Consider the following 24,791-nt stretch of genomic DNA (forward strand, 5'->3'; position numbering starts at 1 on the left):
TAAATCTAACTCTTTTGTTTCCTGGCTGATAGGAGAAAATAAACAAGAGTCATTCCCCTTATCCAGATGACACCAGAAACTTTATCATTTAAAGGTTTGGCAAGAACAAACCATGCACAAAGTGACTTCTGAGCCTAAACCTTTTATCTTTTCCTCTTCACTCTTTGCTGCTGCTACTGGTTCACAGTATGGAAATGTAATAGAAACATCTGTCAAGTTGGATGTTTATTTTATTTTTATCTTCAAGGGTAAGGGTCTTTTTTAAGTTTTATTAAGACACAAGTCACATAACATAACATTTTAAATACATTATCCAATGGTTTTTACTATATCCACAGAGTTGTGCAACCATCACCCCTATCCAATTTTAGGATATTTTTGTCAACCCAAAAAGAAACTCTGTACTCGTTAGGAGTCACCTCCTAGTCTTGCCTCCTCCCAGGCCCTGGAAACCACTAAAATTCTTTCTCTCTCAATGGATTTGCCTGTTCTGGACATGTCAAATAACCTCTGTGAATGGATTTCTCATCCTTAAAATGAGGATAATAACAGTGCCCACAATTCTGGACAGAATTCATTGAATTAATTCTTGTTATGTACTTAGACTAGCACCAAGTTACCATTGTTACCATTAAGATAATTTTTAACAGGGAACTCTACTTAATGCACTGTGGTGACCTGAATGGAAGGGAAGTCCAAAAGGGAGAGGATATATATACATGTATGGCTGATTCATTTTTCTGTACAGTAGAAACTAACACAATACTGTAAAGCAACTGTACTCCAATAAAAATTAATTTTAAAAAAAGATAATTTTTAGTGATCCACATGAGTTTATAATTTCAGAGTATCAGAATCATAGTTAGTCCATACAATAATTTTGTGCAAGTTAGAAAAAGGCATTTTTCCCTCAGGACACTTTACTATATATCTTTTAAAACAATCACCATAATATAATGATTTTTGCTACAACAAAGCAATTTTCTATCAACTGCAAGAAAATTATTGAAATACACATACTAATCCACAATGTCTACAATGCTACATCTCTCTTTAGGGTTGTAGTGTGCACAACTGCGTGTGGCAGCCTTTTGTGATGTTATATGACCTTGCACAGTGTAGTGTAATCATTCTTTTTTCCAACAAGAAAAAAACTGAGGGATTGATCTAAATTTAAATTTTTACTGTGATTCAAATGGGCTTAGGCATATAAATATGTCCCCATCAATATTTCTGGATATCTTTAGATGCCAGACATTGAAACTCTTTCATGGCCCATACTTACTGAGTTCACAAATGGGAGGAGGAGGATGCCAGCTGTTATCAGCTCCACAATGGATTAATTTGTTGCCCTTGAGACGATAACCTTTATTGCAGTCAAATACAATAGTCTGTTTATAAGTATAGATGGGTCCAAATCCAGAGATTATTTTTCCACCTTTAACCACTGGCTGAGAACAAGTGATTTCTAAAAACTCAAAAGAAAAGACAAATGGGTTATATATATATTTATATATATGCTTTTTTTTTCAACTTTTTTGTGTTTTTTTTTTTTGCGGTACACGGGCTTCTCACTGTTGTGGCCTCTCCCGTTGCGGAGCACAGGCTCCAGATGCGCAGGCTCAGCGGCCATGGCTCACGGGCCCAGCCGCTCCGCGGCATGTGGGATCTTCCCGGACCGGGGCACGAACCCGTGTCCCCTGCATCGGCAGGTGGACTCTCAACCACTGCACCACCAGGGAAGCCCTTTTTTCAACTTTTAAAAGCCTCAGTAAAATGAGATCCCATCATGTAGGTTCTATTGTGAGATGATTGTGGATAACACTAACTTCTTCACTTTCCCAAGAAAAACTAGCCATATATAATCCAGGAAAAAAGACATATCTTGAGGTCCTCAAAACCTCTTCCTATAATGACCTGCTCTCCTGGATGAGTTTGATGGTGGGCCAGTGGTCAGTGGTAATGATGTGATAGTCATGATGCAGAGGTAGCCAGGGCATCAGAGAGCTGTACCATCATAAGCAAAGAACAAATTGCCCCTGCCTCCTACCCCACAGCAGTCAGTCATCAAGTCCTTTCAGTCCTGCCACTTTAATTCCTCTAGGATTCCTCAATTTCTCTCCAGGCCCACTGCCATGGCAACAGTTGAAGGAGCTTCACTACTTAGCAAGATAGTTGCAACAGGTACCTATGGGTTAAGTTTTGTCCCACTGCAAATTCCATTCTGCAGCCAGAGTTATCTTTCTAACATTCAGCACATTTTGGTTAAAGCCTTTCAGTGCCTGCCCTTCACCTTCATTCTGAACTCATGAGAGTTCTTCAGGCATTTTAAACGGTTTGCAGTATCATGCTTGTTTATCCCCAATTTGATTGTGTCCTGTGCTGAGTCAGAATAGTAAGTGATATTGTGTGGGTGCTTAGTAGCAAAGGAAGATGCCTTAGATTAGCAAACTAGCAATGCCACAATATTTCTTCTTGCTCAATTACTGTTTGCTTTGTCCTGTTGAACTTCCGGTGTTTAATAGGTTTTGCTTGCTCTGTAGGTATATGTGGTTGACATGAAAAGTGCTAAACAGTATTTCCAGTTCTTCTTCCTGCACAGACAAAAGGTGATATTCCTCAGTTCCCTTAGGATGAGTAGCATCTACACATTACTAGTTTTGGACAAAAGGCTGAAATGCAAAGTGATATGTGGTCATTTCCAGGAAAAAAGCTCTTAAAGCCAGGGGACAATTTGATTTTCTCTCTTCCTCTACTAAAGAGATTGTGAAAGCACATTTTGATATCATAAGATTGAAGCAATCTGGATTGCTGAGATGGTTGCTAAACTAACACCTAAATTATAGCTGCCCTAGAGAGTTTCCTGGACAGGCAGTAAACTCAATATGAATGAGAATCAACTTTTACTTTGCTGCTGGGACACACTTACCCCAAGCCCATACCCATTCCAGCTCCAGCCATCCCCCCAGGGTGGTTCTTGGGCAGAGCACCCTGGGACCCCCTCCCACATGCACCCATTCCAGCTCCAACTGTACCATAAAGGCAGACCCAATGCAGTGAGTGCCAGGATCCCCCAGCCCATGCTCATTCTGTTTTGCCTAATTCATAGACACAAACATGGAAAGTCAAATAAAATGAAGAGACAGAGGAATATGTTTCCAGTGAAAGAATAAAATAAAACCCTATTTTTAAAAACCCTAATGAAATAGAGATAAGTAATTTACCTGATAAAGAGTAAAAAATAATGATTATAAAGATGCTCACTGAACTCAGGAGAAGAGTGAAGGAACACAGAGAGAACTTTAATAACACAGAGTTAGAAAATATAAAAAAGAACCAGTTAGAGCTGAAGAATACAATAAATAAAATAAAATACACTAGAAGGAATCAATAGCAGGTTAGGTGGTACAGAAGAATGGATAAGTGATCTGAAAGACAGAATAGTAGAAATCACCCAATCAGAACAGCAAAAAGAAAAAAAAAATTAATGAGGCTAGTTTAAGATGCATCTAGTGCAACATCAAGGAAACTAACGTTTTCATTAATGGAGAATAGAGAAGATAAAGGGGAAGAAAATTTGTTTGAAGAAATAGTGGCTAAAAATTTCTCTAACCCGGGGAAGGAAACAGATATCCAGGTCCAGGAAGTACAGAGAACCCCAAGCAAGATAAATGAAAAGAGATCCACACCAAGACATTATCATAATTTAAATGACAAAAGTGGGCTTCCCTGGTGGTGCAGTGGTTGAGAGTCCGCCTGCCGATGTGGGGGACACGGGTTCATGCCCTGGTCCAGGAAGATCCCATGTGCTGCGGAGTGGCTAGGTCTGTGAGCCATGGTCGCTGGGCCTGAGCGTCCGGAGCCTGTGCTCCGCAACAGGAGAGGCCACAGCAGTGGGAGGCCCGCATACCACAAAAAAAAAAAAAAAAAAGAAAAAAGTTAAAGATAGAGAATTTTAAAGACAGCAAAAGAAAAACAACTTGTCATGTACAAGAGAACCCCTTATAAGTCTACCAGATAATTTTTCAGCAGAAATTCTGCAGGCCAGAAGGGAGTGGCAAGATGTATTTAAAGTGCTGAAAGGAAAAAAACTTACAACCAAGAATACTTTACCCAGCAAGGGAATCGTTCACAATTGAAGGAGAGATAAAGAGTTTTACAGACAAGCAAAAACGAGAGGAGTTCATCACCACTAAACCAGCCTTACAAGAAATGTTAAAGGGTCTTTTGTAAGCAGAAAAGAAAAGGCCACAACTAGAAATAAGAAAATATATGGGGTTTCCCTGGTGGCGCAGTGGTTGAGAGTCCGCCTGCTGATGCAGGGGACATGGGTCCGTGCCCCGGTCCAGGAAGATCCCACATGCTGTGGAGCGGCTGGGCCCCTGAGCCATGGCTGCTGAGCCTGTGCATCTGGAGCCTGTGCTCCGCAATGGAAGAGGCCACAACAGTGAGAGGCCCGTGTACCACCAAAAAAAAAAAAAAAAAAAAGAAAAGAAAATATATGAAAGAAAAAAATCTCACTGGTAAAGGCAAATATATAGTAAAGGCAGTGGATCTGCCACTTAAAATAGTAGTATAAAAGGTAAAAGACAAAAGTAGCAAAATCAACTATAACTATAATAAGTAGTTTAAGGGATAAACAAAATAAAAAGTTGTAAACTCTAATGTGAAAAATGTAGAATGGGGGGGCAGAAACAATATAGTGCTCTTAGAATTCATTTGAACTTAAGTGACTATCAATTTAAAATAAAAAGATATATATCAGTTTAACACATAACACTAGAGAAAATCATAACATATAACACTAGAGAAAATCATAACACATAACACTAGAGAAAATCATCAAACCACAAGGGAAAAGACGAAGAGAAGAAGAAAGGAACAAAAAAGAACTACTATAAAAAACCAAAACAAAACAGAAAACAATTAACAAAATAGCAGCAAGTACATTCATATCAATAATCACTTTAAATGTAAATGGACTAAATGGACCAATTAAAAGACATAGGTGGCTGAAAGGATAAAAAAAATTTTAAAGACCCTTTTATATACTGCCTAAAAGAGACTCATTCTAGAGCTAAACATACACAGACTGAAGGTGAAGGGATGGAAAAAGATACTCTATGCAAATGAAAACAACAGGAAAGCTGGGATAGCAATACTCATATCAGACCAAAGAGACTTTAAAACAAATACTATAACAAAAGACAAAGAAGGACATTACTTAATAATAAAGGGTCAATCTAAGAAGAGGATATAACATTTATAGATATCAATGCACCCAACATAGAAACACCTAAATACAATATATTAAACAAATGTTCACAAACACAAAGGGAGAAACTGATAGTAATGCAATAATAGTGTGCGTATATGCATAGACTATACACTGCATATATGCATGGAATCAAATAATGTTAGGGCTTTCTAAAGGAACAAGTCCAATTGTCTCTCTCAAATGCCTATATAAATGGGCAAGTAACATCTGGCAAAGGGTAGTATGGCCTTGCATCAATGGATAGATCATCAAGACAGAACATTAATAAGGAAATATTGACCTTAAATGACATATTAGATCAGATAGTTTTAATAGATATATACAAAACATTCTATCTAAAAACTGCAGAATACACATTCTCAAGTGCATATAGAACATTCTCCAGAAGAGATCACATATTAGGCCACAATACAAGTTTCTATAAATTTAAGAAGATTGAGTTCTCTTTTCCAAACACAATGATATGAAATTGGAAATCAATTATAAGAAGAAAAATGGAAAAATATAAACATGTGGAGGCTAAACAACCTGATACTAAACAACCAATCGGTCAATGAAGAAATCAAAAAGAAAATCAAAAAATACATTGAGAGAAATAAAAATGGAAACACAATTTTCCAAAATCTATGGGTTGCAGCAAAAGCAGTTATAAGAGGGAAGTTCACAGCAATATAGGTCTACATCAAGAAACAAGAATAATCTGAAATAAACGATCAAATTTTACACCTAAAAGACCCAAAAGAAATAGAAAAAAAAAAACCCTAAAATTAGTAGGAGAAATGAAATAATAAAAATCACAGTGAAAGTAAATAAAATAATGACTAAAAAATATAGGAAAAAGCAATGAAAAAGAAGAGAGATGGCTCAAACAAACTCAAAAGTAAAAGAGAAGTTACAACTGATATCACAGGCCATTTATGACAAACCCATAGCTAATATCAAAATCAGTCATTAAAAGATGAAAGCTTTTTCTCAAAGATCAAGAATAAGACAAGGATGCCCCCCTCACTACTTTTATTAACCATAGTATTGGAAGTCCTAGCCACAGCAATCAGACAAGAAAAGAAATAAAAGGAATCCAAATTGGAAGGGAAGGAGTAACTGTCACTATTTGCCAGTGCCATGATACTATATATAGAAAACCTAAAGACTCCACAAAAAAAAAACTATTAGAATTAAGAGATGCATTCATTAAAGTTGCAGGATACAAATTTAATATACAGAAATTTGTTTAATTTCTATACACTAATAGCAGACTATCAGAAAGAGAAATAAGAAAACAATCCCATTTACAACTGCATCAAAATGAATAAAATATCTAGGAATAAATTTAAACAAGGAAGTGAAAGTCCTGTACACTGAAAACTACAAAACGTTGATAAAATATATTGAAGATGACACCAGAAAATGGAAACATATAATGTGTTCATAGATTGGAAGAATTAATATTGTTAAAATGTCCATACTACCCAAAGCAATCTACAGATTTATCAATCCCTATCAAAATACCCATGGCATTTATCACAGAACTAGAACAAGTAATCCTAAAATCTGTATGGAACTACAAAAGACCTCAAATAGCCAAAGCAATCTTGATAAAGAAGAACAAAGCAAGAGTTATCATGCTCACTGATTTGAAACTATACTGTAAAACTTTAGTAATCAAAACAGTATGGTCCTGGAACAAAAACAGACAGATCAATGGAACAAAACAGAGAGCCCAGAAATAAACGCTTATGTGGTCAATTTTTCTAGGATAAAGGAGGCAAGAGCATACAGTGGGGAAAAGACAGACTCTTCAGTAAATAGTGTTGGGAAAACTGGACAGCTACATGCAAAAGAATGAAACTAGACCACTTTCTTACACCATATACAAAAATAACTTCAAAATCGATTAAATATTTAAATGTAAGACCTGAAACTATAAACTCCTAGAAGAAAACATAGTCAGTGACCTCTTTAACATTAGTCTTATCAGTATTTTTTTAGTTGGATCTGTCTCCTCAGGCATGGGCAACAAAAGCAAAAAAAAAAAAAAAAAAAAAATGGGACTGCATCAAACCAAAAAGCTTTCACACAGCAAATGAAACCAACAGCAAAACAAAAAAGCAACCTACTGAATGGGAGAAGATATTTGAAAATGATATATCTAATAAGGACTAATGTCTAAAATCCATAAAGAACTCATACAAATCAATATAAAAAATCTGATTAAAAAATGGACAGAGGACCTGAATAGACATTTTTTTCAAAAAAGACATACAGATAGCCAACAGGCACATTAAAAGATGTTCAACATCACTAATCACCAGGGAAATGCAAATCAAAACCACAATGAGATACCACCTCACATGTGTCAGAATGGCTATTATCAAAAAGACAAGAAATAAAAACCGTTGACAAGGATGCGGATAAAGAAAGAACACTTGTGCACCATTGATGGGAATGTAAATTGGTATAGTCACTATGGAAAACAGTATGGAGTGTCCTCAAAAAATTAAAAATAGGACTACCATACAATCCAGGAATTCCATTCCTTACTATTTAACTGGAGAAAACAAAAACACTAATTTGAAAAGATATATGTGACCCCAATGTTCATTGAAGCATTATTTACAATAGCCAAGATATGGAAGCAACCACAATGTCCATCAATAGATGTATGGATGAAGAAGATGTGCCATATATATATATATATATATATATATATATATATATATATATATATATGCCATAAAAAAAGAATAAAATCTTGCCATTTGCAATAACATGGATGGAATTAGAGGGTATTACGCTAAGTGAAATGTCAGGCAGAGAAAGACAAATACATGACTTCAATTATGTGTGGAATCTAAAACAAAACAAACAAACATAAAACAGAAACAAACTCATAGATACAGAGAACAAATTGTTGGTCACCACAAGGAAGGGAAGTGGCAGGGGGGAAGGGGGTGCAGAGCAAAATAGATGAAGGGAATTAAGGGGTACAAACTTTCAGCTATAAAATAAATACATCTCAAGATGTAACATACAGCATAAAGAATATAGTCAATAATATTGTAATAGTGTAAGGTGATAGATGGTAACCAGATTTGTGGTGATCATTTTGTACTGTATAAGAATATCAAATCACCGTGTAGTATACCTGAAACTAATATAATATTGTGAGTCAATTATATTGATACTTTAATTAAAAAAAAACCTTTTACTTCACAAAGCCAATGAGATATCAGTGTTATTTATTACCACATACTGGTACTTCATGCATAAGCATCAGTTTACCAAAAAAATACTGCATCATTGCAATAATTAGTTTGTCTTTGAATCATTTCACTTCCCCCAATACATTTACCTTCCTTTTTCTTTTAAACAAAAAATTCAAACCAAAATTCATCATTATGACTTACTTTTACAAATAGGAGGGCTTGGATTCCAGACACCTATTGTCTTATTTTCCAGTCTGCAAGAAATGGAGGCTGTGCCTAACATTGAGAAGTCAGGGTCACAGCTGTAGGTGACAGAAGAGCCATAAGTGTAGATGTCTTCATCTCCACCATTGTGCTTCCCATTGCTGATGGCTGGAGGAGGCTCACACTTGACAACTGAGATGAGTGAGTGAAGAGGAAGAAATAATTAGGGAAAGCATCCTTACAAATCTAACATTCATGATGCAAATTCTAATGAAGGGTATAAGAAGCAGCAAAGATGCACAGGAGTTTTATTACGTAACATGGTTTAGGTTTAGAGGCAAGTCAAAAAAAGTCTTTACTTACTTTCGCAACTGGGGAGAGGATCACTCCAGCCAACTCCTTTATCTTGGATCTCACAAAAACTAGTGGCTGAGCCAATTAAGATATACCTGAGTAAGATAGGATCAAAGATTTTAATGGAATTATTCCTACTATAAATTAAGTTGAATAAACGAGTCTGAACAAATGGATTTATTACTCAATATTAAAAATGAAGAAATAATGTTTTTTCAGGTAACATTTCCTATTGAGAACTCCATTTTGTAAAATGTTATCACTGCAATGAGATGTGTGTGTTCACTTGTTCTTTTATTCTGTAATCTATTATTGGACGCTGACTAGATATCAGGCATGGAGTTCATTCAGAGCTCAAGCAGGACAATGTAGAGTAAAAGACTCATTTGAGTGTGTTCTGCAATTTTCTTTGGATGAGTGTACCAGCCAGATAACTGGCGCCAAACTCTCTTGTCCTCTGCTTTGTCACCTCCTGACGTCCAGATGCTTGCCCTCTCTCATACACCATTAACTCCCACTTCATGACCCCCCATTTCTATGGCACTTGACAAGTCCTAAGCTTTCTTCAGTTTGTTTTATTACCCCATATGAGTTACGGTAACAGAAAAAAAAAAAAAGCATCATTAGTACAATTTCAAATTGTACTATTATCAAGGAATAAACCTATAATGTGACTGAACACTAATACAAATGTTACCTTCAGCAATCTAAGAGGTCCTGAAATTTATTTACTAATAACTTTTTAATGATAATTTAATAGTAATTTTAATAAGGTAAACTACAATAAGAATTAAGCATTTCTTTATCTTGAAATTTCTTAAAAATGTAATTTTTCTAACCTAGCCAGGAAATCAAGTGAAAAGTGTTGTTTTTGGTTATTCCAATAGGAACACTTTGGTGTTCCAACAGGATGTTAGTTCTGAATCTTCTCACTTTCCCTCTTGGAAACCATACACAGTAAGGGAAACATGAGAAAATCAAACAAAATGAAACAAAAATATCCAAAAAGTGGAGAAAAAATGTTAGATATAGATGACAAGCATAGAAGAATCAACATATACTTAATTGGACAACCTGAAGAAGGAACACAAAACAGAACAAAATAGCTATCTTTAGATATATTTCTGGTAAATGTTACAGAAATAAAGTAATATTTTAATCTACATTTTAAAAGTGTACATCATATAGCAATGAAAAATTGAACCAAATTGTCCATATCAAAACAACTAAGAGTAGGATTACTAGATTTAAAAGGTACAGAATATCTTTGGACAGCCAAGCAAAGGCTAAGTCACATATAAGAGTAAAAAACCCAGAGTTCTCTAAAGCAACATCCTCCAGAAAAACAGACACAGCAATATCTATAAGATATTCAAGAAAAGAAAGTATGAGCCAAGGACTTTATATCCAGCCACATTATCTTTTAAATAGCAAAGCCTCAGACAGTATTTAAAACTGCAATAATTCAACAGTAATTTTCACTCAGAGACTTTTCCTTGGAAATCACCAGAGGACAAACTATAGCCAACCCAGAGATTACAGGAGAAACTAGCAAAAACAAAAACAAAAAACAACTGATAGTGAGTACTGAGCACGCAGATCTAAGACAAAAAGGTGTGGTTAAGAGTGACTGAATGAAATATAAATGTTATGTGCTCTGACAAGCTGAGATGATATAATTAACAAAAATAGGAGATCCACCAGAGGACAGACAGCAGAAGCAAGAAGAACTACAATCCTGCAGCCTGCGGAACAAAAACCACATTCACAGAAAGATAGACAAGATGAAAAGGCAGAGGACTATGTACCAGATGAAGAAACAAGATAAAACCCCAGAAAAACAACTAAATGAAGTGGAGATAGGCAACCTTCCAGAAAGAGAGTTCAGAATAATGATAGTGAAGATGATCCAGGACCTCAGAAAAACAATGGAGGCAAAGATCAAGAAGATGCAAGAAATGTTTAACAAAGACCTAGAAGAATTAAAGAACAAACAAACAGAGATGAACAATACAATTCCTGAAATGAAAACTACACTAGAAGGAATCAATAGCAGAATAACTGAGGCAGAAGAATGGATATGTGACCTGGAAGACAGAATGTTGGAATTCACTGCTGCGGAACGGAATAAAGAAAACAGAATGAAAAGAAATGAAGACAGCCTAAGAGACCTCTGGGACAACATTAAACACAACAACATGCACATTATAGGGGTCCCAGAAGGAGAAGAGAGAGAGAAAGGACCCAAGAAAATATTTGAAGAGATTATAGTCGAAAACTTCCCTAACATGGAAAAGGAAATAGCCACCCAATCTGGGAAGCACAGCAAGTCCCATTCAGGATAAACCCAAGGAGAAACACGCTGAGACACATAGTAATCAAATTGGCAAAAATTAAAGACAAAGAAAAATTATTGAAAGCAGCAAGGGAAAAATGACAAATAAAATACAAGGGAACTCCCATAAGTTTAACAGCTGATTTCTCAAAAGAAACTCTACAAGCCAGAAGGAAGTGACATGATATACTTAAAGTGATGAAAGGGAAGAACCTACAACCAAGATTACTCTACCAGCAAGGATCTCATTCAGATTCAATGGAGAAATCAAAAGCTTTACAGACAAGCAAAAGCTAAGAGAATTCAGCACCACCAAGCCATCTCTACAACAAATGCTAAAGGAACTTCTCTGAGTGGGAAACACAGAGAAGAAAAGGACCTACAAAGAGTTAGTTTGATCTGTTTAGGATTACACAGTTTGTGTTAGAACCAGAAGTGTAGTTTACTGATTTAAATTTAAATGCTTTTTCTATTCAGTCCTTCTGTATTGCCAAAACTGGCACATTCTTCACTATGTCAATATAGCTTATCTTTACTCATTTAAAAACCAGCACATATATCTATATGAGATATAGATATATAGATACATGGATATAGATATCATTCCTTGTCCAAATATATATTAAAAACCTTTTCATCTTAAAAGAATGAAACACCTACAAAATTGTGGTTTCATTACAGATGCATGAAATGCAGGATATTAAAATTCTTTTAATGTAGGATAACTTTTAACCACACTCATTTTTTCTCTTCTTTCTCTATAATTGTTTATTTCCCTTACTATGTATACTTAAGCATTGCTTTTGAATAATCCTAAGAGATTATGGGACACTAAGATAGGCTGTAACTTTCAATTTTGTCAGTTTGAGCCCTTCCAATCCCAAAGGTCATTTTAAGCCTATTTACTATTTAATATAAAATTACTTGGCTTTCTCAATGCAAAGTGATTGTTGGGTTTAATTGTAATATATAAACAATTTAGGCCATTTCATCTTGGTAATATATCTTGAGAACAAAAAGCCATGATGTATTCATGGAGTAAGAGTCTAGAGTTACAGCCTTGTTGTTGCAGTCTGCAATCACTATGTTTAGAATAACCTCTGTATGCAAAAAAAAAATCTTTAAGCCACAGGTCCTGAGTTGGGGGGCGTATAGTGGTGGTAGGATGAAATGGAAATAGTCCATATGGTTTCTGCTCTCATAGAACTTTCTAAGTGATTTCACAGTTGGTCTAGTGCTCTTTAGTATCTTTCCTTAATAAGTAAATGCCTATAAATAAAATGGATAATTGTAAAAAAAAAAAAAAAGAAAAGGAGATGAGGGACAGAGTGGAAAAAAACCAAACTCATTGATTGCCTCATCTGTAAGAGCTGGAAGTAAAATCAAGCTATAGACATATATAAGTACTTAACATTAATGTTGAATACAAAGCAAACACTAAGATAATACAAATGACATAAATTTACTGGTAGAAAAGACAGAGGGGTGGGGAGGGAAGGAGAGAGTACAAGATAAGTTTACTGTAACTTATAACAAGGAACAAGTTTAAAAATAAAAACAGAAATAAAGAAGGTATTTAAAGGTATATATAATTATATAAAGGTATATAATAATTATATACAGGTAACCACTAGAATCAAAATTTGAACTCTCCTAAATATATATATAACTGCACATATATACATATAGTACAAAATATGAAATAATATGAGAAAATTAAACCTATAAGTATCACTAATATCAATAAATGTAATTGGACTTGTCTCCTTTTGAAAGAAAAAGACCTTTTAGTTGCAACAAAATTCGACTCTATGTTGTATACCGGAGACAAATCTAAAAGTACCTCAGATAGGTTAAAAACAAAAGGAGGGGCAAAGTTATATAAAGCAAATGCAAACAAAAAGAAAATAAGGGATACTGGTTTTAATATCCTATGAACTGGACATCAGAATCAAGATCCTTAAATTACACAAAACGGGCATATTATGGTGTTAAAGATTTTGATTTGCAGTGAAGAGCTATAAATATTTATGTACCAAAAAATGTAGTAGCAATTTTAACAAAAAAAATACATGGGTCGGGGCTTCCCTGGTGGCGCAGTGGTTGAGAGTCCGCCTGTCGATGCAGGGGACACAGGTTCGTGCCCCGGTCCGGGAAGATCCCACGTGCCACGGAGCGGCTGGGCCTGTGGGCCATGGCCGCTGAGCCTGCGCGTCCGGAGCCTGTGCTCCGCAACGGGAAAATACATGGGACATAAGAAAAGTATGCTATTATTTATCAAGACTTTTTGTGATATTAAATAATTATGAAATTAATTTACTTTAATTCTTATCTTTAAGCTTGAGATACATAAAGGAAAGCATAATTAAAGATTCAAAAGAGCTAATAAATAAATTATACCTGTTATGTATATATCAAAGTCTGTATACTAAGAGTAAACAATGTAACTTCATTTCAAGTGCCTATGGAATATCAATTAAAATTGATTATATATTATGAAGTACATAATATTCTAAAACGTAGAAACCTTAACAAATTCTAAAAAGTAGAAATAATACAAGTAATATTCTCTGTTAGTCCAGAAGTCTTAGTAACCAATGGAGGAATGCTTCTACCATTTAAAACAGCAAAAGTTCCATTAAACTAAGGTTGCTCAATTTAGCAAATAAATAACCAGGATGCCTAGTTAAACATGAATTTCAGGTAAACAATAAACATTTTTTAATATAAGCATGCCCCAAGTATTGCATGGGACATACTTGCACTAGAATTAAACCAGGAATCCTGTATTTTATCTGGCAAATTAAACTTGAATTTGGGTCTCAAGTCTGGTTCCTCAAGCAAATGAATAAACAGACAAAGAAGGGTGTTACTTTCCTGACTGAGGTGATTAATCCTGATTAGCCATGGGAAATTGGGTTGCTTAAAAGCAACAATGGTGATGATGTATACGTCTGGAATGCAGGGAGATTTCCTGGGCACCTTTTTGTACTATTTTCATGCCCTCTAATTAAAGTCAATGAAAACTATAACAACCCAATACAGGCAGGACTGCTAATGGCCCAGACCCTTCAAGAATAAAAGTTCAGGGCTTCCCTGGTGGCGCAGTGGTTGAGGGTCCGCCTGCCGATGCAGGGGACACGGGTTCGTGCCCCGGTCCGGGAAGATCCCACATGCCGCGGAGCGGCTGGGCCCGTGAGCCATGGCCGCTGAGCCTGCACGTCCGGAGCCTGTGCTCCGCAACGGGAGAGGCCACAGCAGTGAGAGGCCCGCGTACCGAAAAAAAAAAAAGTTCAGGTGATCCCATTACGCAAGGAACCACGATCAGATGAAGTGGTTACTGAGGGTAAAGTGGATATGGAATGAGTAATAGAAGCAGGTAGTTATAAATACTAACTACAACCACATGACCAGTTGCAGAAATAAGAACCATAATAGTTATAAACATTTCTTTCTTATTTTCATATGAATAGATTTGGTCTAAATTAAATTTTTTCTCTTTATTTTTTCATTCCTCTAACATCTAAACAAGATGCGTTAATAGTAGTTTAGCTTATATCTCAGTATTTAAATTACAGGATATCAAAGGGGAGGTATGACTTTGCTTAAAGAGGATCGTCTTTGGGGGAGAGAGTTAGCATGTTTTCAGTTTTATGAGGTATAGTTGCATTATGTAAGTTGGAAGCATAATTTTGCCATTGCTTTTATCTGGAAGTTAAGCTAAGTATGGTTAAAACAAGTGTGTATAAATACCAAATTTGACAAGGGATGGACCCTGGTAGATTCAAATTATGTCAACTTAACTAAGCAGAAATTACTTTTTCCAGAATTTTCTTCCATGCATAGCGCCAAGTTAGTGTTGTCCATAAGAGACGATGGAAGTGAATTAATACCCAAGTTCTGTATATGCTTGAAAGATCAGAGCAGAGCACAAGACATGACTGCAGTTCACACATATTGTTGCTTCTCTGTGCTATCACCTTGTTGGCATTGGGCACAGCCAGGACTACAGCAAACCCAGCTCCTGGAGGATGTCCTCCTTCATGTACTCCAACTCCTGATCCAAGTACATTAGCACTGTGGGGAAGGGCAACAGCTTCTACAAGACATACCCATCTTTGAAGCGGAAGGCTAAGAGGCAGTGAAAGAACAATGTGAACCCCAGTCAATACTCATGGGTGTACTCTAATCCATACTGTGACTTCCAGTCTATACTCCACTCAACCATGTGGGTCCCATTTTGGTTTTGCATCTCCCACTTCACATTCACCTTCCCTTTTTGACTGCCTGCCCTGCGGACCTCAGGCCACGTTAGCAAACATAGAAGAAACAGCCTCCTCTACACTGTTTCACCAGCTGCCAGTACTGTATCAAGTCAGATTCCTGTAGTAAATCCCTTATTTTATATTTATGTATATATAACCCTAACCCTAACCCTCACTGGTTGGTTTTTTTATATACATTTATATATGAAACAGATATAATATTATTTATATTTCTCTGAATGAGTCCTGACTAATATAACTAACTGATATAAATAGACAAGAAAAATAAATTAAAATAAAAGAACCATAAAAAATGGAAAGTAAGAGGTAAAATAATCACTATTTGCAGAGGATATGATTGCAAACTGGGTAATCCCAAGAGAATTCAACTGTAAGACTATTATAAATAATAAAAGAATTCAGAAAGTTAACATGCAGAAATCAATAGTGTATATATATATATATATATATATATATATATATATATATATATAAAATGTTAGAATATTTAATGGACGAAAAGACCCAATTTAAAATAGCAAAAATAAAATGCCTAGGTTTAAACACTTCAAGAAATGCAAAATCTATGTTAAGATAATGTTGAAACATTCCTGAAGAAACAAGAGAAAAACACGAAAATGAATGGGGCAGAACATGCCACCCCAAAATAGGCCACTTTGGCATCAGGATTATTTTCAGCTAAAGACACCTGAAAATCAGCAGATGCAAGAAGAGGTTCCTGACCTCCCCTTTTCTTCCTGAAAGCAGATCAAACTCCCAAGTGAAAGATGCCTTTTCTATACCAGGAGGAAAGAACATTTTTGTCACCAGAGATGGAGTATTGATTTCACAGAGAAATCTGTACTGAAGGCCTTGTTAAAAATAATGCTTATCTCCCTTTAGCCTCCCTATATATTTTGATACTTTTCCACAACTACTATTCTTTCACCAATTTAATATAGAAGCACTTAGGCCTAACCACTTTGAGGTTCTTCATTTTCCTGTGAAGGCTCCCATGTACGTAAAAGTAAGATTGATATACTTTTCTCCTATTAATCTATGTTAATTTAATTCTCAAGCCTAGCCAGAGACCCTAAGAGGGCAAAGGGAAAGTTTTCCCTTCCCTACAGTAACATATTCTTGTCTAGGGAGACTCAACATTAAAAAAAAAAAAAAAAAAAAAAATCGGGCTTCCCTGGTGGCGCAGTGGCTGGGAGTCCGCCTGCCGATGCAGCGGACACGAGTTCGTGCCCCGGTCTGGGAAGATCCCACATGCCGCGGAGCGGCTGGGCGTGTGAGCCATGGCTGCTGAGCCTGCGCGTCCAGAGCCTGTGCTCCGCAATGGGAGAGGCCACAAGAGTGTAAGGCCCGTGTACTGCAAAAAAAAAAAAAAATTTATTCTCCTAAAATTAAGTTAAAAGCTAATCCAACACTGATTTTTTTCTTTTATTCTAATTTAATTTAATCTATTTTTTATACAGCAGGTTCTTATTAGTTATCCATTTTATACATATTAGTGTATATATGTCAATCCTAATCTCCCAATTCATCACACTACCACCACCCCCGACCAGTTTCCCCCCTTGGTATCCATACGTTTGTTCTCTACATCTGTGTCTCTATTTCTGCCCTGCAAACCAGTTCATCTATACCATTTTTCTAGGTTCCACATATATGCATTAATAAGTGATATTAGTTTTTCTCTTTCTGACTTATTTCACTCTGTATGACAGTCTCTAGGTCCATCCATGCCTCTACAAATGACCCACTTTTGTTCCTTTTTATGGCTGAGTAATATTCCATTGTATATATGTACCACATCTTCTTTATCCATTCATCTGTTGATGGGCATTTAGGTTGCTTCCATGACCTGGCTATTGTAAATAGTGCTGCAATGAACACTGGGGTGCATATGTCTTTATGAATTATGGTATTCTCTGGGTATATGCCCAGTAGTGGGATTGCTGGGTCATATGGTAATTCTATTTTTAGTTTTTTATGGAAGCTCCATAATGTTCTCCATAGTGGATGTATCAATTTACATTCCCACAAACAGTGCAAGAGGGTTCCCTTTTCTCCACACCATCTCCAGCATTTCTTGTTGGCAGATTTTCTGATGATGCCCATTCTAACTGGTGTGAGGTGATACTTCATTGTAGTTTTGATTTGGATTTCTCTAATAATTAGTGATGCTGAGCAGCTTTTCATGTGCTTCTCGGCCATCTGTATGTCCTCTTTGGAGAAGTGTCTATTTATGTCTTCTGCCACTTTTTTTATTGGGTTGTTTGTTTTTTTAATATTGAACTGCATGAGCTGTTTACATATTTTGGAGATTAATCCTTTGTCTGTTGATTCGTTTGTAAATATTTTCTCCCATTCTGAGGGTTGTCTTTTTGTCTTGATTATGGTTTCCTTTGCTGTGCAAAAGCTTTGAAGTTTCATAGGTCCCATTTGTTTATTTTTGTTTTTATTTCCATTTCTCTAGGAGGTGGATCAAAAAAGATCTTGCTGTGATTTATGTCAAAGAGTGTTCTTCCTATGTTTTCCTATAAGAGTTTTATAGTGTCTGGTCCCACATTTAGGTCTCAAATCCATTTTGAGTTTATTTTTGTGTGTGGTGTTAGGGAGTGTTCTAATTTCATTCTTTTACATGTAGCTGTCCAGTTTTCTCAGCACCACGTATTGAAGAGGCTGTCCTTTCTCCACTGTACATTACTGCCTCCTTTGTCATAGATTAGTTGACCATGGGTGCGTGGGTTTATCTCTGGGCTTTCTATCCTCTTCCATTGATCAATATTTCGGTTTTTGTGCCAGTACCATATTGTCTTGATCACTGCAGCTTTGTAATATAGTCTAAAGTCAGGGAGTCTGATTCCTCCAGCTCCATTTTTTTCCCTCAAGATTGCTTTGACTGTTCGGGGTCTTTTTTGTCTCCATACAAATTTTAAGACTTTTTGTTCTAGTTCTGTAAAAAATGCCATTGGTAATTTGATAGGAATTGCACTAAATCTGTAGATTGCTTTGGGTAGTACAGTCATCTTCACAATATTGATTCTTCCAATCCAAGAACATGGTATATCTCTCCATCTGTTGGTATCATCTTTAATTTCTTTCATCAGTGTCTTATAGATTTCTGCATACAGATCTTTTGTCTCCCGAGGTAGGTTTATTCCTAGGTATTTTATTCTTTTTGTTGTAATGGTAAATGGGATTTTTTCCTTAATTTCTCTTTCTGATTTTTCATCATAAGTGTATAGGAATGCAAGGGATTACTGTGCATTAATTTTGTATCTTGCAAACTTACCAAATTCATTGATTAGCTCTAGAAGTTTTCTGGTGGCATCTTTAGGGTTCTCTATGTAGAGTATCATGTCGTCTGCAAACAGTGGCAGTTTTACTTCTTCTTTTCCAATTTGTATTCCTTTTATTTCTTTTCCTTCTCTGATTGCCGTGGCTAGGACTTCCAAAACTATGTTGAATAATAGTGGCGAGAGTGGACATCCTTGTCTATTTCTGACCTTCTAGGAAATGCTTTCAGTTTTTCACCATTGAGAATGATGTTTGCTGTGAGTTTGTCATATATGGCCTTTATTATGTTGAGGTAGGTTCCCTCTATGCCCACTTTCTGGAGAGTTTTTATCATAAATGGGTGTTAAATTTTGTCAAAAGCTTTTTCTGCATCTATTGAGATGATCATATGGTTTTTCTTCTTCAGTTTGTTAATATGGTGTATCACATTGATTGATTTTCATATATTGAAGAATCCTTGTATCCCTGAGATAAATCCCACTTGGTCATGGTGTATGATCCTTTTAATGTGTTGTTGGATTCTCTTTGCTAGTATCTTGTTGAGAATTTTTGCATCTATATTCATCAGTGACATTAGTTTGTAATTTTCTTTTTTTGTAGTATTTTTGTCTGGTTTGGTTATCAGGGTGATGGTGGCCTCATAGAATGAGTTTGGGAGTGTTCCTTCCTCTGCAGGTTTTTGGAAGAGTTTGAGAAGGATGGGTGTTAGCTCTTCTCTAAATGTTTGATAGAATTCATCTGTGAAACCATCTGGTCCTGGACTTTTGTTTGTTGGAAGATTTTTAATCATAGTTTCAATTTCAGTGCTTGTGATTGGTCTGTTCATATTTTCTATTTCTTCCTGGTTCAGTCTTGGAAGTTTATACCTTTCTAAGAATTTGTCCATTTCTTCCAGGTTGTCCATTTTATTGGCATAGAGTTGCTTGTAGTAGTCTCTTAGGATGCTTTGTATTTCTGTGGTGTCTGTTGTAACTTCTCCTTTTTCATTTCTAATTTTATTGATTTGAGTCCTCTCCCTCTTTTTCTTGATGAGCCTGGCTAATGGTTTATCAATTTAGTTTATCTTCTCAAAGAACCAGCTTTTAGTTTTATTGATCCTTGCTATTGTTTTCTTTGTTCTATATCATTTTTTCTGCTCTGATCTTTATTTCTTTTCTTCTGCTAACTTTGGGTTTTGTTTGTTCTTCTTTCTCTAGCTCCTTTAGGTGTAATGTTAGACTGTTTATTTGAAATTTTTCTTGTTTCTTGATGTAGGCTTGTATTGCTATAAGCTTCCCTCTTAGAACTGCTTTTGCTGCATACCACAGGTTTTGGATCATTGTTTTTTCATTGTAATTTGTCTCTAAGTATTTTTTGATTTCCTCTTTGATTTCTTCAGTGATCTCTTGTTTATTTAGCAATGTATTGTTTAGCTTCCATGTCCAACACTGATTTTTTTTTTTTTTTTTTTTTTTTTTGCGGTACGCGGGCCTCTCACTGTTGTGGCCTCTTCCGCTGCGGAGCACAGGCTCCGGACGCGCAGGCTCAGCGGCCATGGCTCACAGGCCCAGCCGCTCCGCGGCATGTGGGATCTTCCCGGACCAGGGCACGAACCCGTGTCCCCTGCATCGGCAGGCGGACTCTCAACCACTGCGCCACCAGGGAAGCCCCCAACACTGATTTTTAAATATGCCTAACTTTAAAGTTCACATAGAAAAATATACAAATACATATTGTCAGGAAAATCCTAGAAAAGAAAGGTAATAAGATAGGACTACCCATATTATTATTAAACTATATTATAAAACATCAGTAAGTAGATGACTGTGAAATGTATATATTAATGTATAGGCAAAAAACAGCATTGAATAGAAAGTCCAGAAATAAACCCAGATATATATAAGAATTTCATATAGTATCAAAAAACACTCTCCTATCAGTAAATTGAAGATAGACTTTTTAATAAATAATGTATGGATAATAGGAAAGCCATATGGAAAAATACAGACTGGAACATGTACCTCATACCGTATACTCTATAATGACTCCAAATGGATCAAAGCTTTAAATATTAATAAATATGAAAGCATAAAAAGTAGTAGAAGAAATCTAGGCAAATAGTTCAAAATCTTGTATTTGGGAAGACCTTTTAAATTAAGACCTGAAATTCAGAAGCCTTTTTAAAAGGAAGACTGATAAATTTGACAACATAAAGAAATTTCTCTTCAAGAAAAAACGTACCAAAGCCAAGTCAAAAGAAAAATAATATACTTGAGGGAAAAGTTGCAGCTCATATCAGAAACAAGGTCTAAACCCTAATACACATAGATTCATGTGAATATGTGTATGTATATAGCTTAGAAATTAAGAATAAAATGGTCAACAGGTTAATAGAAAAAAGAGGCAAAGTACATGCCAAGTAATTCACAAATATTTATTCACAATAAGTGTAAACATCTCTTGAACATATTAAAATATGCTCAATTTTACTCAGAATAAGTGAAGTATACATTTAAACTATAGTAAGATTTCATTGTTACCTCCAAAATAGGAAATTTTTCAAAATTTTTACAAGGTTTGAAAGTTTGACAGCACACTTAGTTGGAAAGTTTATGGAGAGACAGACATTTGTATACTCTGTAAAACCATGTTACTCCTACAGAGAGCAATTTGGAAATAACTTTCAAATTTTCAAATATATGTATTCTTTGACCCAGGAATCCCATCTTGGGAATTTACCCTACAGATATGACTTATATGTACAAGGTTATGTATTAGAGCATAGTTTAGAACAGCAAAAGATTGGAAATAGTCATGGATCCATCAAAGAGATTATTAATCCATGATACATCACACAATAAAATTCTATGCAGTTGTAAAAGGGAATTAATGAGAGACCTCTCTATGCACAAACATAGAGATATTTCCTGTTTATATTGGTAAGTAAAAAATAAAGCAAGATTCAAAAACTACTTTTCTTATTGGAAAGGTGCAAAATAAAAATATATACTAATTTCTTAGCTTGTATATATAAAAATAAACACTGAAAAGGTACATAAGAAGCCAGTAAAGGTGGATCCCTGTTTAAGGATGGAAAGGAATGGTGCAATGGCAATGGACTGGAAGTGAGAATTCTCAATGTATTCCTTTTTACATCTTTTTTTAATATATGAATACATTAGCTATTTTTTAAAAATTAATTTAAAAGAAAAGTATCGTCTCTAGCTTGCCTCTCACTCACCCTTCTGAACAGCTGAATTCTATTTGTGATCCAAAAGAGTAATCTGTCTTAGCTGTCACTTGCCCGTTAAGTAATTCTCCTAGGTTTCCGCATCGTTTCTCTGAGAGAAAAATTAAAATGATGATTAGTGATTACATGTACTCATGGATATGGCATTAGAAAAGAGAGCTGATGGATCACTGTGGTAATAAAGTCTATGGCCCAGGATTTAACACACTGACCAGGGAGCTAAGCTCCATTCTACATCTCCAGTGTGTACTTTGAACTTAAGCCACTCAAAATGCATGTCCTTGGTCACAAAAGAAACAAAAAAAGTATAGATTGTGTGTGTATACCCCTACTACTGGAAAAACATCACAGAATTTATTCTCAACTAAGTGAATCACAGCATCTTCTTCCAAACACAGCATATATTTGGGGTGAGGTTTCTTTGAAAACTGCATTGCCATTTTCTAGCAACATAACTTTTTATAATTTTATAGAGTGAATCTAGTTTTCAACGTACTAAAATTGAATTTGTAGTTCACTTCCAAAAAAAATTTCTTACTGAATATATTGTAAAGGATAGACATTTTCCAATGCAACTAGGTGGCTCCCAATTTTTTTGTTTTATTCATTTGTTTGTTTATGTTTTTCAAAAAGTGGCACACATGTGTACATTGAAATCAGTAACTGACAAACCGAATTGTTTCTTAGTGACCCAAGACACTCATTTGCATTCATAAAGCTTAGTTCCTGAGATAAATTTGCAAAGAAGTAAAAAGCACAAATAAGAAAAATAAATGTTCATACTTACTGACACAGAATTCCCTGTATTTCCAACTGCCTGTTGAGTCACAGGTAACACCATGACTTCTTGAACTTGTCCTACTATAGCCAGGGCGGCAGCTGTATTTCAGAGTAGTTCCAGTTTCGAACTCTGTCTCATTCAACTCATTTATTGGAGAAGCAAATTGTAAATAAGGTGGAGGACCACAATTGCCTGGACACCAAAATGACAAAACACCAAAAGTTATAGCTTGGGACACAGCATCTTAAAATTTCAGTAGCATTACTTTAGAGCAGGAACCATTCTTTTCTCCTCTAATCAAGAAAAATAGTAACTCCTATTATCCCCACTGTTCAGTGAATCCAGTGAATAATTAGTAATACATGTTTGTTGATTAATGACAATGATCCTGATAAAAGCCATAAATTTTTCACCCCTTCTCTCCTGTAAATGAGATGATTTAACTTAAAAGGATGGCAGACATGATTTCATCAGCCTATCAGTTTCCCCATATCTGCTGACTCAGATATATCCATGCAAATCCAGAAGTCCTACAATTTCCTTCAACAGAAACATTATTTCATTAATAATAACATTATGTAACATAGGTTGACTCAGGGAACAGAAACTGGGTGGCTGGGAGAAGGATGAGAATAACATTTCTCATTTGTACTCTTTTGTACCCTTTGGATTTTGAGTGATCTGAAGGGAGACGTATAGGGCCCTTGAAGCATAAAAATCTTCATCCTGCTTTGCCTGCAAGAATGAAATATAGGGCTGATTTACCTTTCAGGAGCCACAGTAGAATAATATACTTCCCCTGTCCATTCTGGATAAACCCACAGACAGTGAAGGTTGTTTAGTCAGGCTGACAGATAATACAGATTTGTTTCAAGTCTTGGTTGGGGACAAATAGTTTTGGAAATTCCTGGAGAAGAAATTCTAACGGAAAATGTCTATAAAATGGACTCTTTTATGGGTAAAGCAAATTCCCCTTATATTCTAAATAATTCCAAATCCCCTTAAGTTCAGAATTCCAAGTAAATTCCAAACTTCTGATCAAATAAACCCTTTGTTGCTGAAGCTGGATTTCTGCTAAAAGCTTAATCAGCTCTCCGCTAGTCTTGAAAGTGAATGAGTAGATGATCTTGAATGTTTGTTGACAATCTGAACTTGTCTCCCTATTACTCACCAAGAACAGTAGCCAACAGAGCAGCAACCAAGGTCACTTGGAACAGAATTGGATCAGAGACTCTCCAGGGCCCAGAGAAAGGCCAAGATGCCATTGTCCCCTTTCTATGAAGGATCATAACTGGAGCTCTCTGTTGCTTCGCTGACACTTTTCTGCTGAAAGAACTCAATTTAATAAACAATTATTGAATTCCTGTTTGTCATAAAGCACTAGGATCAATACTATGGGATCCATGTCTTGAAGAAATTACAGCCTAGAGTGAAAGAAAAGATAGGCGCATAAATGTTACAACACAAAACAGTGGGTGTTAACCTCTGCAGAAGCACTCTGCTCTTAAGAGAGATTAATTCCAAGTGGAGAGATGGTAGGTGGCTGAATCTGAGTCAGGTATGCTGTAAATGTTAGAAAATGGTTGCAGGGCAAATTGGGGGAGCAGTAGATAACACTACAATTTGGCTGCAAAGTAAGGTGTTGGAGATGGTTGTTAAGTAGGAGGCAGCTCATAGGTGTGTCTGAATGGGTTGTAAGGGCCAAGGTTAGGAACTTATGGACACTATTCTTTCGGGAGTAAGAGCCATTGTTTGTTGTTTAGATTTTGGTTTTGCTTTATTTGTTTTTAATATGTCCTTAGAGTGACACATTATTGTACTTTAAGATCA

General features: G+C 35.8%; 1 protein-coding gene across 4 annotated transcripts in view; it reads right to left on the bottom strand.

Moving 5' to 3' along the window:
• The window catches only part of LOC309830183 (C4b-binding protein alpha chain-like), a 41,851-nt gene that overhangs the window by 9,181 nt on the left and 7,879 nt on the right, over positions 1–24,791 (bottom strand). For 2 of the 4 annotated variants that reach the window (XM_082666581.1, XM_082666578.1), the window contains exons 2-7: positions 24,133–24,296; positions 22,968–23,153; positions 22,172–22,271; positions 9,052–9,137; positions 8,686–8,880; positions 1,286–1,468 (exon numbers count right to left, since the gene is read on the bottom strand). In XM_082666581.1, coding sequence (XP_082522707.1) covers positions 1,286–1,468; positions 8,686–8,880; positions 9,052–9,137; positions 22,172–22,271; positions 22,968–23,153; positions 24,133–24,296 — 914 coding nt within the window. The remainder of the gene's footprint in view (positions 1–1,285; positions 1,469–8,685; positions 8,881–9,051; positions 9,138–22,171; positions 22,272–22,967; positions 23,154–24,132; positions 24,297–24,791) is intronic. The other 2 variants (XM_082666579.1, XM_082666580.1) reach the window with 2 other exon arrangements.

This window comes from Grampus griseus (assembly GCF_964374135.1).
Source record: "Grampus griseus genome assembly, chromosome: 1".
Lineage (NCBI taxonomy): Eukaryota > Metazoa > Chordata > Mammalia > Artiodactyla > Delphinidae > Grampus > Grampus griseus.